Genomic DNA, 18602 nt, shown 5'->3' with positions numbered 1-18602 from the left:
TTAAGGACAGCTGCTGTACAGGCTTTTAAATGATCGACGCACAGCATGACATGCAGATCATGCAGCAAGGCACTAGCAGCCCTGGGGGGGGGGGGGGGGGGGGGGGGGGGAGATAACTCATTCACTACAGCTTTATTACTGGCAAATATCAAGAAATAAAAAATGAATGAAATGAAAATAAGAATATCTTTAAATTGTACATCCGAATAACCAAACCCGGGGGTTGGCGAGCAAAGTGAGCAGGGGGCAGTTTTTCAAAAATCAATTCACACTGGGTAAATTCCTACAGACTGGAAGCTAGCAAATGCCATCCCACTATATTAATAAAATAAGCAGGCTTATCCAAGCAGCTGCATTGAAGTAAGCATAACATGCATCAAGGATAAAATGACAAGAAATTATTGGCAATAAAATTGGCCTAAACACAAGCAGCAAATGATATGATACAAGAACATATTTCTGAATTAGGTGATGTTGAAAGTAGTGCTACTCAGTCCTCAGTGCTTGGGGACAATTCTTTTTTTTCATGCACAAAAATGATCTTGAGAAGAATATAAAAACAAGCTGGTTAATTTTGCAGATGATAAAGAGCTAAGTGGAATTCTAAATTATCTACTATCAGCCAAATCATTATGGATGAACCATGACAAAATTCCAACAATAAGTAAATGTTAAGTATTGTAAATAGGAAGTAAAATGTTACATTTACAGTATACCAGTAAACCCGCGATTCTGGAAAGAATCGCATATCCAAGAATAGCAATCACTTTCTGTTCCCTCCGATATTTGGAGGTAAGTAAAGTCATGGAGGGTGGGTGCGTCCTGGGAGAGTTTTCATTTAATTAAATAAATATATTTGTACTAAAGCGGTTTCTTTTTGGAGCCGTGACATGTTTCAGAAGTGCATTGTAGGTGCCTGCGTTCATTGTTTATATCCATGCGGTCTTGATTTTGTTTTTCTATGGCTGTGTCGTTAGCCAGAAGTCGTTTGCTGACGGCGGCGGATTCGCGTGCTGAAGTGACCATGGCGGCGGATCCGGGCATGGAGGGCTACATTACTAAATGAATGTGGTATAAGCGGTGGTGTGGGCGGTCGGGTTCGGGCGGCTGTACAATCTGGCGTGCACGCTTTACCTCAGGTTTAATTTACAGGTCGTATCCATACAGGCTCGTTTTTGTATTTCTAATCGTTGAGCTCTTTCTTTTTGGAGCCATGACTCCTTTGCCTCTGCTGTTTCAGAAGCGCGTTGTGGGTGCTTTCGTTCATTGTGTTTATCCATACGGGCTCGTTTTTGTATTTCCGTTAGTTGAGCTCTTTCTTTTTGGAGCCGTGACTTCTTTGCTTCTGGTGCCTCTGAAGCGCGTTGTAGGAACCTTCGTTTATTGTTCTAATCCATGCAGTCTCATTTTTGTTTTTGTGTGGCTGTGTCGTTAGGTAGAAGTCGTTTACTGTTAGGAATCATAATTCAACTTACTTTTAATACTGAATTAACGTTATGTGATTCAAATATGCCACACTGACTGCTGGCACAGTGGATTACAGCAAGTTTAGTTTACAGGTTGTGTTGTTTGGGCGCCACCTACTGACTCTGGGGCGCTGAGCGCATGCGCCTCAGTGCGTCCGGCGTCCGTGCATATAATTATACAACTGTGGTTTAGTAATATAGATAATATGTACGGTATATACTAAATACATAAAGAAAATTTAAAAAAATGTGAAACTTGAAAGCACATCTTATGAAAAGAACCTAGGATTCAAAATGCACTCTTCATCTTCTACATCCAATGTACAGGACAGATTAAGAAGGCTAATAGAATGTTAAGTTATTTAGCTTGATGTGTGGAGTACATGTCAAAGAGGTTATGATTAAGATATTTAATGTACTTGCAATACTATGTGCAGTTTTGGTTTCCATATTGCAAAATAGACATAGCAGCAGTATAAAAAGTCTATAGAAGACCAACTATGTTGACTCCAGGACTGCGAGCCATCAGTTATGAGAAAATATTGAAGGAGTTGAACAATGTTAATTAAAGCAAACAAATTGTATCATTAAAAACCATATATGTATTATTTTATATGTATAACTTAAACATGAATTCATCTTTATTAAATTGGGCAAAAATGCCTCTTTACTTTTAAGAGCTTGCAGTATCAGGACTAAAGCAAACATTACTAATTATGTGAATCAGATGCTGAAATAGCTAAAACTTATAAAAGTATATGCACTGATCTAAATACTCTGAACACCCTACATTTACACAGATCTTTCATACTATGCAAACTCGTCCTTATTACCACTATATTGCCAATGATTTGCTTCTCTAATTTCTTATTTTTATCTTAATTCAGTTTCAACATTTCATCATATTTTCGTCATTATGTAAAGTGATTAGGTAGTATGTATTAATTATATATCAATACATGTCATTATATAAATAAGTTTAATGTCTGTCAAACTACTTTAAAAATTACTTAAAAATTTTGCAAAACTGTACTTACATCTTCATGTCCATATGTGCATGCAAGATGCAAAGGAGTATTGCCATTGTTATCTTGCATGTTAGTGTCTGCATTATAATGTAACAGCAGCAACTATAAAATAGAAGGAAAGTATTAATGTCATATTAACTTAATAGAAATATCAAAGTTATACTGTATTCTTGAAACAACTGGCTTTCAATGTATAAAAAAAAAACTAATATTAGCAATGTGTCTTAGTATTTAGAATAGGTACTTTCCTAATTTGTGCCATCTAAAGATCTCCATACAAAAAAAAAAAAAAAAACAAGGTGCCTTTGAAATGAAAATCTAGCAGCTGTACAACCATGGTAAAGCAAAAATAAACATCACAACCGTGGTATGGTGCATTAATTTTTCACTAAATTTATTAATCAATCAATAATAAGTAAACAGAATTATATTGAATAATGTGTGGAAATTACTGGTTAAAATCGGTGTACATTTACAGTGCTCTACAAAATGTTTTGTATAAAGACATTTTTCCATGCTTTACCCCTCTGCTCCACAGTTTAAAATTACAAACAGTTCAGTCGTGATTAAAGTCTACATTGTCAGACATTCATTTAAGGGTATTTGCATACATTTTGGTCAAACCATGTAGAAATTACAACACTTTTTCTACATGGTCTCCCCACTTCAGGGCACCTTAATGTTTCAGAAAATTGGTGTCACAGGTGTTAATAACTACTCTACTGAGCTTAATTGCTTTATTAGTGTAAGTATAAGATACCAAGGCTTGTTACTACCTACAGACTACCTTTGGAGTCTGTAGATACCACTGTTCAATTTGAGGACAAGAGCTGTGTAAACTAAGGGGGGAGAAAAGGACCTGTACCGACTGGCTAGACAGAGGGACCGAGCTGGGAAAGATGTGCAGTAGGTTAGGGTCATAAAAGATAAAGATGGAAACATACTCACAAGCGAGGAGGGTGTGTTGAGAAGATGGAAAGAGTACTTCGAGAAGCTGCTGAATGAACAGAATGAGAGAGAGAGAAAGAGAAGGCTGGATGATTAGGAGATAGTGAATCAGGAAGTGCAATGGATTAACAAGGAGGAAGTAAGGATAGCTATGAAGAGGAAGAATGGAAAGGCAGTTGGTCCAGATGACATACCTGTGAAAGCATGGCAGTGTTTAGGAGAGATGGCAGTGGAGTTTTTAACCAAATTGTTTAATGGAATCTTGGAAAGTGAGAGGATGCCCGAGGAGTGGAAAAGAAGTGTACTGGTACTGATTTTTAACAATAAGGGGGATGTGCAGAGCTATAGTAACTACAGGGGAATAAAATTGATGAGCCACAGCATGTTATGGGAAAGAGTAGTAAACAGCAGTATGGTTTTATGCCAAGAAAGAGAACCACAGATGCTATGTTTGCTCTGAGGGTGTTGATGGAGAAGTATAGAAAAGGCCATAAGGAGTTGGATTGTGTCTTTATGGAACTGGAGAAAGCATATGACAGGGTGCCTCGAGAGGAGTTGTGGTATTGTATGAGGAAGTCGGGAGTGGCAGAGAAGTATATAAGAGTTGTACAGGATATGTATGAGGGAAGTGTGACAGTGGTGATGTCTGCTGTAGGAGTGAAGGATGCATTCAAAGTGGAGGTGGGATTACATCAGGGATAGGCTCCAAGTCCTTTCTTATTTGCAATGACAATGTACAGGTTGACAGATGAGATTAGACAGGAGTCCCCTTGGACTAGGATGTTTGCTGATGGCATTGTGATCTGTAGCAAGAGTAGGAAGCAGGTTGAGGAGACCCTGGAGATATGCTCTACAGAGGAGAGGAGTGAAGGTCAGTAGGAACAAGACAGAATACATGTGTGTGAATGACAGGGAGGTCAGTGGAATGCGGTGAGGATGCAGGGATTAGAGCTGGTGAAGGTGGGCAAGTTTAAATACTTGGAATCGGGCAGGGTGGAATGGGTGGAGAAGAGTGTCAGGAGTAATTTGTGACAGATGGGTATCAGCAAGAGTGAAAGGGAAGATCTACAGGATGGTAGTGAGACCAGCTTTGTTATATGGGTTGGGGACGGTGGCACTGACCAGAAAGCAGGAGACAGAGCTGGAAGTGGCAGAGTTAAAGATGCCAAAATTTGCATTGGGTGTGATGAGGATGGACAGGATTAGAAATGAGTACATTAGAGGGTCTGCTCAGATTGGACTGATGGGAGACAAACTCAGAGAGGCGAGATTGCGTTGGTTTGGACATGTGCAGAGGAGAGATGCTGAGAATATTGGGAAAAGGATGTTAAAACGTAGAGCTGCCAGGCAAAAGGAAAAGAGGAAGGCCTAAAAGAAGATTTATGGATGTGGTGACAGAGGACATGCAGGTGATGGGTGTGACACAGCAAGATGCAGAAGACAGGAAGATATGGAAAAAGATGACCCACTGTGGCAACCCCTAATGGGAGCAGCTAGAAGAAGAAGAAGAAGCAGCAGATGTGCCAGTTAAAGTCAATGAAACCATTTGGAGACATTGGTAAAATCTTAGGATTACATAAATAAACTGGAATATCATGAAGAAAGAATGCACTGGTGAGCTCAGTAATCTCAAAAAGACTGATAAATCAAGGAAGATCTCCACTGCTGATGAGAGAAGAATGCTCATTATGGTAAAGGAAAAGCCCCAAACGTCTCTCTGACAAATCAGAAATAATCTTCAGGAGGTAGATGTGTCAGCGGCTACTATTCACAGAAGACTTTATAAACAGAAATACAGAGCTCACTGTACAAAATGCAAGCCAACATGTAGCCACAAAACCATGATGGCCAGATTACAGTTTGCAAATAAGTACTTTAAAAGAGCCTGCAAAATTCTGAAAAAAGGTCTTGTGGACAGACAAGACAAAGATTAACCCGTATGAGAGTCATGGCAAGAGCAAACTGTGAAGATGAAAAGAAATGCCCAAGATCCAAAGCATGCCACCTCTTATATTAAACTTGACTTGGGCATATATGGCTGCCACAGGCGCTGGTACACTTCTCTTCATTGATGATGTAACTGCTGACGACAGTTTCAGAATGAATTCTGAGGTGGATAGAAACATCTTACCTGCTCAAGTTCCAGTAAATGCCTCCAAACTCACTGGACAGTGCTTCATAACAAGATAGTGGTTGCAAACATACTGCTAAACCAACAGAGGAGATTTTCAAAGCTAAAAGGTGGAAAATTTGTGAATGGCCAAAACAGTCACCTGATTTAAATCCAATTGGGGACAAGCTCACAAACATCTTTTTAAGTGGCTTAGTGAGGCACTATTTATTACAAGCCATTGCTTTTGTTTTTAGTATGGCCTGTTTGCTTGCTTTTCGTTTGACTTATTTTTTAAGAACCAAGGACGCTTTGTTTTTAAGGGAACTGAGGAAACAGGTTTTGTTTTGGACATGGTGACTCTGCTAGGCCTCACCAGAGCCAAAACAAGTTGTTTTGGAAAAATATTCAATGCCTCCAAACTTAAAAGGACTAAGTAAACTCACACACTAGCGCATAAACACTTTAAACATATAAATATTTTAGCATTTAAATTTATATATTAAGGCTTATGAACATTTCAGATGATCAGATTAAAAGCAAGCTGTACTGTGTTAGTATTAAGAATTAATTATCAAGGATAGCTCCTGTATTGGCAAGCCAGACTGTACGTGGCTGTGTGTCACTGGCTGATGATGTAGCTGCCTTTGCTTACAGGCTATAACTTAGGCATGTATGCATACATTCTAGATAGAATTTAAATACTTATGTCAATGCTTACTCAGGAATCAATAAATCAGTATTGTAATTAATCAAGGGAAAACAACATGAAAATTTATGGATTCATTACTAAAGGCTTTAACACCATAGTTGTTAACTCACGGCCTCTTGCTTAGTTCTGACTATAGCAGCTTAGCTCTTATCAGTAAAGCTGAGTGCTACGCTGACCAGCACAGCTGCATATGATTTTAGTAGTTTTACTGGATGCAGGTGCAATAAACAGTTCAGTGTTTTCATATGTAGGTCATCCTGGTTCCAACTAAATGATGAGGGCTGATCAATTTAAAGGCCTCCAATTTTAATTAGCTCAAGATTGGGATTGTGAGGAATGAAAAATATGATCAGATGATTGTCATCTTCGGGGCAGTCAGCAAATATGACCTTCGAGTCTTGATGATTGTTATGAAAAATTGATTATTATTAGGGGAATAAAGTTTACAAGGTGAAGTAATTGTTATGAAAACAGGTACAGCACAAGGTTATTATTATGAAAGATAACATGTAAAGTGAATGACAAGAATTATGTACGAAATGGGGATGTTTTTGTGATAAGAACTGACATAAAAACGAACCGTACCTGAACCACTGGGCTCATTTCATGAACTGAGACAGGCTTTATTTGCTCTGCAATTGTTTTCTATGCTATGCAATAAAGTCTTAAATTTTTACTGCCTTTCTGAAGACTCTGCTTGTTTTTCCTGAAGATTTCTCCACAATACCTTTAAAGTCAGCAGCATGCACTTAAAGTCTACAACAATGCAACCACATCTGAATTGTTTGATTTGTAATTTTAAACAGTGGAGTAAATCAAGGAAAATTTTATCTTTGTCCCAGACATTATGAAGGGCACTGTACATATCAGTTTAAAGAGACTAGAATCAGACTTTACAAATAGGTATAGTCTCTCTTCCATACATGATAATGTCAGGATTTTATTTTTGTATATCTGCAAAAGATGAATACAAACCAACAAATACAAACCTATACATATATTATTTAGAAGTTGCTACATATATAATTGTATAAAAATAAAACAATTTAGGGGTACTATCCAAATTAAACATTCTTCCATTCTATTAACAAAAAACTGCTTGCTATTCAATTAACACAAAAGTAAAAGAAATGCTACAGTAATAATTTATTTTAAAAGACTGGAAACTGTCTATTGTTTAAATACAAAGAGAGACTGAACCTTTACTTACTGTTACACTTTGATAACCTTTCTGGCAGGACAAATGGAGAGGAGTCAAAGCATGATAGTCGGTGGCATTTATGTCTGCCCCTTTTGAAACCAACAAGTCAACTAATGAAGACTGACCTTTAAAAATAAATAAAAAAGAACTTCAGAAAAGATTTTCATTTCACATGGGAAATTTCATGTATTTTTTCTGTCACAGTACAGTTTGTGATTATTTAGTTTCACAAAAATCAAACATCTAATGAGGAGCCTCATAGACTATCTAATCATAATGTGCAACTGCAAGTTGTAAAAATGTTTTACTGATATTTTTATTTTTGTGTTTTCCCTTTGTAATTTTAGCTATTAGTCTATTCTGATAATACATTTAACAGTTTAAAATCATTACTCCACCCAAAGAGAATAGCCAGAACTTTCATTATATCCTTCTCGTTAGAGAGAAGAAAAATCTCTTTAAAAAAAGACAGATGTGAGGCCAAGGAAAGACAGCCACCTAGCACCATTCATATGTAAATTGATTGTGTAAACTACATATATCACAGAGGCACAACACAAGGTATATACAGTATGTTGATTTGATAGTTTTTTTTCAAATAGTTAGTTAGCTAGGTGCCAAAGCTGTGGACCTCTTCCTATTTCTGTGTGGTAGACTTAAAAAATGTTTCTACAGAATTTCTGTATTGTTTATAATAAGGTCCAAAAATAAACATATAAAAATAAAAAAAAGAATAGCAAGGTTATTAAATTGCTTCCATTTATGTATTGTCCTACTGACTGTGAACTGATGTTAATGTTAAAAAATGTTTTTTGCTATCTTTTTCCAGTTTAAGGAGTTCAATAGGTCTTTGAGGTTCTTCAAAATCCCTTTGGATTGGACTATGTGGAATTTCATCCAGAACTGTAGTTTTAAAACCCACATCTAAATCTCATTAACTGGGTATCACTTATCCTTCCAATTATCTTGTTTCTGTGAAGTTTCAATACCTTTTACATCCTTCCCCAAATTGAAACATTTTTAACAGGGACAAGAGAATGTACAATTTTGTGTGAACTATTTTTTTGCCCTAATGTTTTCTTTATAGTACTTTGACTTGTATGAACATCAGATCACATGTTAAAAGCCATTCACACAAGAAACCGCAAAATTCCAGAGGGTTCACAAACAATATCTTTTATCACTGAACTTAAGAGAATTTCATTTAAAAACAGTTTAAGAGGGCTGTTGTCGAGAAAACAAGCCAAATTAGCCAACTAATAAAGGCTTGCCCTAACAACAATATGGTTTAGAAATTGTCTAGTGATTCACAAGTCCTAAAGAACCACATGATGGTAAACTTCAAAATTTTGGTAGTTCAGTTAAAATGTTTAGAAATCAAATTTGTCTTCCCTCAACTGGTTTACTGAGAAAATTGTGACTGTTGCCCAGCCAAAGTATTCCAAATCACAAGGATAAAGTCCTGCACTTCAGCAAGCAAACTTCTCTCTTTACTCTGTAATATAACAAAATGTGTAATTAACTTGTAGTAGTATAATAAATAGTTATGTTGTTAAATTAATTGAGATTAATTAAATTAAGCTTAATTGTTAATTTAATTGTTAATTAAATTAAGCTTTAAATCTTTTGTTCACTGTGAACAAAAATAAAGAGCAAGAAAATCCACTTTAAAAGGAGAATTACTGCTGCAATGAAAAATGCAATGTATTTTATTGCTACATTCATCACAAAATACATTCTAATGGATGGTGCACTGCAAACACTAATGCTGGATTCGCCGAGTTATATCTTTATTACTTAGATCTCAATCCATCTTAGATGGGTAGCACAGCTAGTGCAATTATAATCTGCTAAAGTTTTGTTCTTTACATGTATTACCATACATTTGATATACATAAACCTACACTACATATTATATACACACTAGTAAGCCAAAATACTATGACCACCTGTCTAATATGCTGTTGCTCTTTTGTGTAATGCCAAAATATCCCGTTGATCCTTCATGTGTTGCCAAAAACAGGCCTAACCCTACAAGGCAAGGGTTCTACAAGACTTCTGAAGGTGTCCTGTGGTATCTGGCACAAGGACATTAACAACAGATCATTGAACTCTTGTAAGTAGTGAGGTGGAGATGCTATGGATCAGACTTGTTCTTCCAACACACACCAAAGAAACTCAATTGAATGAGATCTGGGAAATTTAGAGGGCAGGGCAATGCCTTGAATTCTTTATCATGGTCCTCAAACCATTCTTTAGCAATTTTAGTAGTGTGGCAGGGCATAACCTGCTGAAAAATGCCACTTCCTTCAGGAATTACCCGTGTCATGAAGGTGTGTACCCAGTCTGCAGTGATGGTTAGGGGAGTGGAATGTGTTAAATTAATACTCACATTAATGGCTCAACCTAAAGCTTCCCAGCAGAACACTGCCCAATGCATCACACTCCTTTAACATTGCTTGTCTTCTTCCAACAGTGCATTGTGGTCCCTTCTCTTACCCCAGAAAACACCACTTGTGTACCAGGCCAACCATATTATGTGTGAAAAAATAGGATTCATCAGACCATGAAACTTTCTTCTGTTGATTCAAGGTCCAGCTCCAATTCTTATATACGCTTTGAATGGAGGACAGGGGTTAGCATGGGCGCACAAGGCTTGCAGCTACGTAGTCCATACACAGCAGGGTTTGATGCACTGTGCATTGTGGCAAATTACTCCCAAAATCATCATTAAAATCATCTGTGATTTGTGCCATAGTGTTCCATTTCCTGGACTGCACCAGATGGGACAGCATTTATTGACCTCTTGCACTGATAAGTCTAAGCCACCAAATATCTTGTTCAAGGTTTGTGGTAGTTGGGACTACTGACGGTCGGTAGTCACCACAGCTGGCTGTGAAGATTCTACAAGTCTTACTGCTTTTGAAATGCTCTGACCCACTCATTTCTGACTATAATAATTAGGATCAAATCAAAGTCACTCATGTATTTACCCCTGCCCATATCTTCTTCATTCAACATGTTAATTATGAGTATCTATGAGTTTTATTGATGCAACTCTGAACCTCATAAGCAACTATATATTTTATATTATTTTATATTATATATATTCATTACATTCGTAGTCTGAGTCTTGACGACCTGAATTGTGTGGGTGGTTACCTACCAGGTAACGCTTGTGGTTGGTCTTCCATTCGGCAAACATCCGCCACGGTGTCCTCTTTCAGTTGCGAGAAGCAGATCATGGAATGTTGCATAGTTTACTGTCAAATAAAGCAAAGAGTACGCGACACGTGTTTCGACTCCCTGAGAGGGGAGTGGTAGAGTGTGTACGCCTGATGAGCCCAAAATGAGGGCAAAACACGTGTCGCGTACTCTTTGCTTTATTTGACAGTAAACTATGCAATATATATATATATATTATATTTTTTTTTCCTGTAAAGCATGCATCTCATACTCTTTCATAATTTGCGAGTCACCCGTCATGCCTCCTGTATGTTTTTACACTTGTGACTGTCTCTGCATGGTTCATACACCTTTTCTCTTCCACATGCATATCACACTTTCACATCCTCTGTCACATCACCAAAGACAAACTGACCTAACAGATTGCTCCTAGAAACTGGACACACAGACCTTAGTGTTTTATTATATAGTTGATAAACAGCATATAGTCACATATGTGTACCAGGGGATTATCTTCCTGGCTCAAATACCACTCACAAATGAGAGCAGGTGTTGTCACTAACTGTTTCTTCTCTTTCATCCACAGCTCTGAAAAGAAATCCAATTAGGGGACCTAACCCCACCCATTGGCTCAAATACCACTCACAAATGAGAGCAGGTGTTGTCACTAACTGTTTCTTCTCTTTCATCCACAGCTCTGAAAAGAAATCCAATTAGGGGACCTAACCCCACCCATTGCACCCACAGCAGGCCCTTCCCCTTTAGGTTGGGGCTCCATAACACAGCACAGCCCCGGAACGTGAAGTATCATTTGTGACCAAATTCTCTTCACAGACAGAGCTCCTCTATGATACCCTGGGAAAATTGCTCTAGAATAAGAGCCTTTTCTTTAGGCTTTTTTTATTTTTCCATTGTACTGCAGAGAACAATTAACTTTTTTTTTATTAAATAAATGCAGCTAACCAGTTGGTTCCCCAATACTTACTGGTGGATCATTTTGGTATGTCTATTCAGGCACACGTGGTGTAGTCTGCAAGATGAGTAACCCAGCTGACCTCACCGAAGTACTGCATCAGAGTGATGAGCAAGTGACTCAACTACAACTGCGCGTGGCAGCTCAACAGATCGAGCTTGCCAAAGTGGAAGCCTGGTGAGAGGCAGCTGAAGCACAATGACAAGGATGAGTCTAAAGCCCAGTGCAGGCACTGATCCCGATGTGTGCAAAAGATGATGTTGTGGAGATGTATTTCCTTGCTCCTCAACATAACTGGATCGAGGTCCTGGCACGTTTCCTTAGCTCATTGGTGCAGAGTGTATACTATGATATAGAAGAGCACACTGAAAAGGATCAATAAACTCTAAACTGGAAGATAATGCTATACTGCTTACAATAGACTGCTAGACTCATTGCTGCTACAACTTAGGGTTCCACCCAAAATGACCCCACCCAGGTAAAAGTCTTCGATATTTAAAGAAAACTGGACTGCTGCCACCGTCCAACAGAAAACATGGTGTAGTGCCTGGTTAAGATGGTGGCTTGTGATTTTCTTCTCTACACACTTCCCAAAACTCTGGGCAGACATGGAGGGGCAGATGGAGACCACAGAAAGGCATCAACCTGCCATATAGGTGGCAAGGCTGGAGAAGAGAAAATGCTCCAGAGTTGCGCCACCTCCAAGACTGAAACTTGACAGCAAATCTAAGCCATGAAGTAGAGGCTGGTCAACCTTTCTCATCTGGTGCTACAACTGGGGAGAACCAGGGCATCTGGTGACCAACTGTCCAAGGCTGGACAAAGCCATGGAATGCAGGTGGACCCAGGGTGATGACAGGTCCTGGTATACAGCCGTGTTTAACCCTCTCGCATTTTTATTTTAAGATGCAGTTAGATTGAATGGACACTCTCTGCAAGGATTAAAAATTTCACCAGTAACATGACTTTTAATGCCTGCCATCACAATATTATGACAATAAAAAAGCGAGGCATACCTGTATTCACCGTGTCTCTGGGGAATATCCCACTGTGACGTGCTGGATGCACTCTCAGGGGCAGCTATGCAGGTTGAGGGTGGTGGGTTTGTCGCAATCTCCTTATGCCAGGGACTAGCCGGAGATAAAAGGGGACAAGGACCAGTTGTGACCAGTTTCTGAGACTGGCCCCAGGCAGTACCCCAATATACAAAGCAAATTCTCTGCCAAGCAAAACAGAAGGATGCCGTGACCCAGTATGATGAAATCGCTATCCTGGAGGTGGGTTCCCATTACACAGCCACATTGGTGGCACCACTGCCCAAGGAGCTGGAAACATGATTGAGGACTGCATCAGATCCACTTGCTAACTTGCAGCTTCAGTATCGCTACTGCCCCTTGTCTTTCAAGTGACAGCATTGGAGAGCTGAGAGCAGCAAAATGATGAATCGCTAAAGGTTCGCAAGGAATGCCATAGTGTCCGTCAATGAGTAACCGACCGCTTACTCCATGTCATCAGGGCAGCGTTTTGACAAGGATTTATTGTTTTGGGTGGTGGAACACCAAGTGGAAAAGCGAAGAAAACTCCTAGTGTCGCAACCAAACAGCCACGCGATCTGTGAGCTGGCCCACATCCACCTCCTAGGAGCTTGTTTAGGCTTGGAAAAAACATGGAGAGGATTACAGCAAGATTCTATAGGCTTGATATTCAGTTTAATTTTTATACATCTCGAAATGAGCATGGAAAGGAGCATATGCAACATTTTTTGTGCTTATGCACCATTTATATATGAGGTCCCTGGGCCTCCTTCATTTTTTGTTCACCTTCCGCAATTGTACCACTGGCATCCGCGGGTTTCTCCACATTCAAGTTACTCTACAAGAGACACCCCTGCGGCTGACTAGAACTCAAAAACAGAGGGCTGGGATGAGGAAGAGGAGACCACTCCTTTCTAAAGCAACATTCTGGAATACATTAGGGGCTTGCAAGACTACTTTGCTAAGTTGCAGCCCCTGGTTATAGAACACATGGAGATGATGCAACATGTACAGGCCCAGAAATTCAATCATGGTCCCACTATTTCACACGGGAGATGGTGTTTTGGTGTTGACACCCACCTCCCATTCCCAGGTCTTTGCCAATTGGCAAGGGCCTTCCATACTGTGCAAAGGATTGGTGGACTATCTGATATCCCAACCTAACCAGGGCGAGTGTATTTACCATGTCAATCTCCTCAAGTCATAGCAAACCCCAGTGGGCAGCAACTCTTTGTAGGTTCCTGGAGAGGCGCTCTTCTCAGATGTTGTTGAACATCATGGAGACTCTCAGCCGGTGCAAGCTTTGAGACACCACTGCCTTCGTCGCAGGTGGATTCTAAGCTGTGCCAACCACTGCTGATCAACCATGACAAAATCACCCAGCCAGGGGTGTAGTCTCCCAGAGGCGAAGAAGGAAAAGGTGGGACTGAAAATTAAATGCATGCTTAATTTAAGAGTTTCTGAAGAAAGCCATGACTAGCATAGAAATGAAGTAAAACAAAACAAAACAAAACAAAACAAAACAAAACAACTCAGGGTTCAGATCAGGCAGACTGTTTATCTCAATCATGCCTCTCCAGGTACTATATCTATGTCATTCCCAAGGCAAGCACTAAAGTAACCCTGTAAGACTACCAAGTTAGCAGGTGGCATCATTCATAAACCTCGTGAACCTTTTCTAAGAAGACTGAAATACTCCACATAACGGTTGGGTGCATGTACACAAACAACAGTCAAAGTTTATCTCTCTGAAGCTTGTACTTGTATTGAAGTAACCCTTTTGTTAACTGGAGAAAACTACACAAAAAGACCACTCTTGTTCAAGATGTTTGGTTTCAGAACAAGTGCTATTTGTGGAGGTTCTATATCTAAATGGTATGTTTCCAACTCCAGCACCAACTTAGGTGTCTTCTCTACCAGAGATGTAATGTATGGTCTAGTCCATGGTCTTAGACTTTCCTGCCTATGCCCACCACTAAACTAACACTGCAGCTGACCCTCACCCTTTGTCTTACAGGTGGTAGGCACACAAGAATGCTCCACATCACCATTATGGGATTAGCCCATCAAGATTATATAGGTTTCCTGATTGCTAGGTACTCAGCAATACCAGGACCTGGCTCCAGAAGTGGCACCTGGTAACCTTATCCCAGAATAAATTCATTGTCCCCATGCAAAGTCATATAACACATATATGGGAAGATATTCTGAATATTGCTCTCAGTATGCCACCTGAAGTGACTCTAAATATTACAACTAAATCGTTGGATCTTATAACGTTGTTAACAAGTGCTTATGTAGCTAAACAGGTAGCCCGATGGTGGAGGATCAAAGGCAAATGAGCTAATTCAATTCAGGAAATGAGAACTATAGCAACCACTACCTGGAATATATCTATCTAATGTATGCTCAATGGCAAACAAAGTGGACGAACTGCAGCTGTTAATACATACTAAAACTGACTTTTGTTTATTATCTGCTCTGTGCTTCAATGAAATGTGGCTGAATAAGTATTCCAGATAAGTATTCCTGACTCTGCATTGGACTTTCCTGATTTCATGCCATACCGAGACCGTGCTACCAAACTCTGCAACAAAAGAAAGGGTGGAGGAGTGTGTTTCTACATTAATCAAGGTTGGTGTAATGATGCAACAGTTCTTTGTAAATCAGGCTCTCCCGACCTAGAATTGCTTATTGTAAACTGTAAGCCATTTAATTTACCATGTGAGTTCTCCTCAGTGATTCTGGCCAGTGTTAACATTTGTCCTCGAGGTAATGCTCATGAAGTGCAGTGGTGACTTGCTGATATAATCAATGAGATTGAAAAAGACAACTTGGGTGATTTTAACCATGTCAGTTTTAACTGGGTTCTTCTGAAATATCAACAGCAAATAAAATAATAATAATAAATTTTATTTAATAGGTGCCTTTCTTAACACTCAAGGTCACCATACAATGAAATTAAACAACAGTAATAAGATATAAAAACAAATAGCAATAAAGTACAGAGGTAGTAGCAAACATCAAAGATAAAAGGCAGTAACAGTGTTAAATTCATAATTGGTATGCCAGTTGAAGAGATACATTTTGAGGGCAGTTTTCAAATGTGTTATTGAGTCTAGTTGACGGATATGAGATGGAAGAGAACACCAGAGTTGAGTAACTTCGATTTAACAGAGTTTGATGTGTGGTACAGAAAGTAGTGCTACAGATGAGGATCTGAGGGAGCTAGAGGAAGTGTAAGTCTGTAGGAGATCATTAAGATAGAAAAAAGCAAGGCTGTGTAGAGCTTTAAATGTTAAGAGCAGTATTTTGTATTGTATTCGGTAGTGAACAGGGAGCAAATGAAGCTGGGAGAGAACAGGTGTAATATGTTCAGTGGATTTGGAACAGATTATTATCCTAGCAACAGAATTTTGAATAAGTTGTAAGAGATGGATGAGTTTTTGTGGGATGCCAGATAGAATAGCATTATAGTAATCTATAAGTGAAATGACCAGGGCATTAACCAATATTCCAGTACTGTGTTGCGTAGGAACAGGATGAACTCTAGAAATGTTTTGGAGATGGAAGAAGGCATTCCAAGAAACATTACTTTTAAAGCCAATGGGCTGCCTTTCCCAGTTCCTCTGTACCACAGTTAAAGAAGTTGAGGACATCATACAGAGGATACGACCTTCACCGTGTTCATTGGACCCTTTTCCTACTCCTCTGGTAAAAGTGAATGTATCAGATATAAGCCCTCTTATTGCTGGCATCATTAATCACTCTCTGCAGAGCGGCTTAGTCCCACTGGCCTTGAAAACCGCGAAAATTAGACCTTATTTAAAAAAATCCTCTTTGGATCCTGAAGTGATAGCAAACTAATGTCCGATCTCCAACCTTCCATTTTTGTCTAAGGTTTTGGAAAAGGTTGTTTTAGTTCAGCTTCAGGATCACCTCATAAAATTTAATCTGTTTGAAAAATTTCAGTCTGGTTTCCGAACTTCTCACAGCACAGAGACAGCCCTGGTCAGAAATTGTATCTTGAAAAAATTGCCTCCTATCAGTGAGGTATTGAGAAAACCCTGGAGGACAAGGACATAGACTCCAAAACTAGCTAGTTGTTTCAAAAGTATCTGAAGAGATATGGTGTCAAATGCAGAACTGAGGTCAAGAAGTACAAGAATTCATAAAAGTCCAATGTCAGCTGCCCGGAGAAGATCATTTGTGATTTTTGACGAGGGCAGTTTCTGTGCTGTGTTTAGAACGAAAACCAGATTGAAACTGTTCAAAAAGGGTTATTTTTTTGAAAGATGGGACTGAAGTTGGGAAGCAACGATCTTTTCGAGAACTTTAGATATGAATGGAACATTTGAAATAGGCCGATAATTGTTAAGGATATTAGGTTCAAAGCCAGGTATTTTTAGAATTGGAGTAATTGAGGCCATTTTTAGTGAGAGGGAGACAGTGCCTGTAGTAAGGGAAGAATTAACTATAGTAGTTATTATGGTGGAAATATGTGACAGACAGGACTTTACAAAGCTTATAGATATTGGATCCAATTGACATGTGGAAAAATTAGATTTTGCTATAAGCTCAGAGATATCGTTTTCAGCTGGTAAATTGAACTCTGAGAATAAGGATGTTGGTAAGGGAATATGAGTGATAGTGGAAGGTACGTAATTTTCTGCAGAAATAGAGGAAGCAAATTGCTGGTGGATTTTGTCCCTATTTGAGTTGAAGGAATCCAAAAACGTACAGCAGTATTTAACAGAGAGGTTATGGTGAGTGACATTTTCTGGTGGTATAATTAGCCTATTCATTGTAAAGGGTAAAAAAAGTCCTAGCCAAAGATAAAAACATTCTAGATCATTACTATGCAGCTATTAAGGATGCTTATCGAGCCTTCTCACATGCCCACCTTGATAATTCTAATCATTCTATGAGTCAATTATTCCTGCATACAATCAAAAGCTGAAAACTGCAAATCCTGTCAAAATAACATTTAAAAAGTGGACCAGCAATGCAATAGAGGAGCATCACGACTGCTTTGCCTGTACAGACTGTAGCACCTTCGAAACTAGATAGATAGATAGATAGATAGATAGATAGATAGATAGATAGATAGATAGATAGATAGATAGATAGATAGATAGATAGATAGATAGATAGATAGATAGATAGATAGATAGATAGATAGATAGATAGATAGATACTTTATTAATCCCAAGGGGAACTTCACATACTCCAGCAGCAGCATACTGATACAAAAAAAAACAAAACAATATTAAATTAAAGAGTAATAACAATGCAGGTAAAAACAGACAATAACTTTGACGAATGTTAACGTTTATCCCACCCCGGGTGGAACTGAAGAGTCGCATAGTTTGGGGGAGGAACGATCTTTTCAGTCTGTCAGTGGAGCAGGACAGTAACAGCAGTCTGTCGCTGAAGCTGCTGTTCTGTCTGGAGATGATCCTGTTTAGTGGATTCTCCATAATTGATAGGTGCCTACTGAGCGCATGTCGCTCCGCCACAGATGTCAAGCTGTCCAGCTCCATGCCAACAATAGAGCCTGCCTTCCTCACCAGTTTGTCCAGGCGTGAGGCGTCCGTCTTTTTTATGCTGCCTTCCCAGCACATCACTGCGTAGAAGAGGGTGTTCGCCACAACTGTCTGATAGAACATCTGCAGCATCTTATTGCAGATGTTGAAGGACGCCAGCCTTCTAAGGAAGTATAACCAGCTCTGTCCTTTCTTACACAGAGCATCAGTATTGGCAGTCCAGTCTAATTTATCATCCAGCTGCACTCCCAGGTATTTATAAATCTGCACCATCTGCACACAGTCACCTCTGATGATCACGGGGTCCATGAGGGGTCTGGGCCTCCTAAAATCCACCACCAGCTCCTTGGTTTTGCTGGTGTTCAGGTGTAGGTGGTTTGAGTCGCACCATTTAACAA

The 18602-nt window shown here is 39.2% G+C and overlaps 1 protein-coding gene across 1 annotated transcript in view; it reads right to left on the bottom strand.

Moving 5' to 3' along the window:
- Positions 1-18602, bottom strand: part of ankrd27 (ankyrin repeat domain 27 (VPS9 domain)) — a 494306-nt gene that overhangs the window by 260298 nt on the left and 215406 nt on the right. Inside the window, exons 12-13 of the mRNA XM_051932226.1 lie at positions 7475-7590; positions 2504-2596 (exon numbers count right to left, since the gene is read on the bottom strand). Of these exons, the coding sequence (XP_051788186.1) occupies positions 2504-2596; positions 7475-7590 (209 nt within the window). The remainder of the gene's footprint in view (positions 1-2503; positions 2597-7474; positions 7591-18602) is intronic.

The sequence above is a fragment of the Erpetoichthys calabaricus genome, chromosome 9 (genome assembly GCF_900747795.2).
Source record: "Erpetoichthys calabaricus chromosome 9, fErpCal1.3, whole genome shotgun sequence".
In the NCBI taxonomy this organism is placed as follows: Eukaryota; Metazoa; Chordata; class Cladistia; order Polypteriformes; family Polypteridae; genus Erpetoichthys; species Erpetoichthys calabaricus.
Note: the sequence above shows the minus strand (reverse complement) of the source record. Positions and strands in the feature narration are given on the sequence as shown.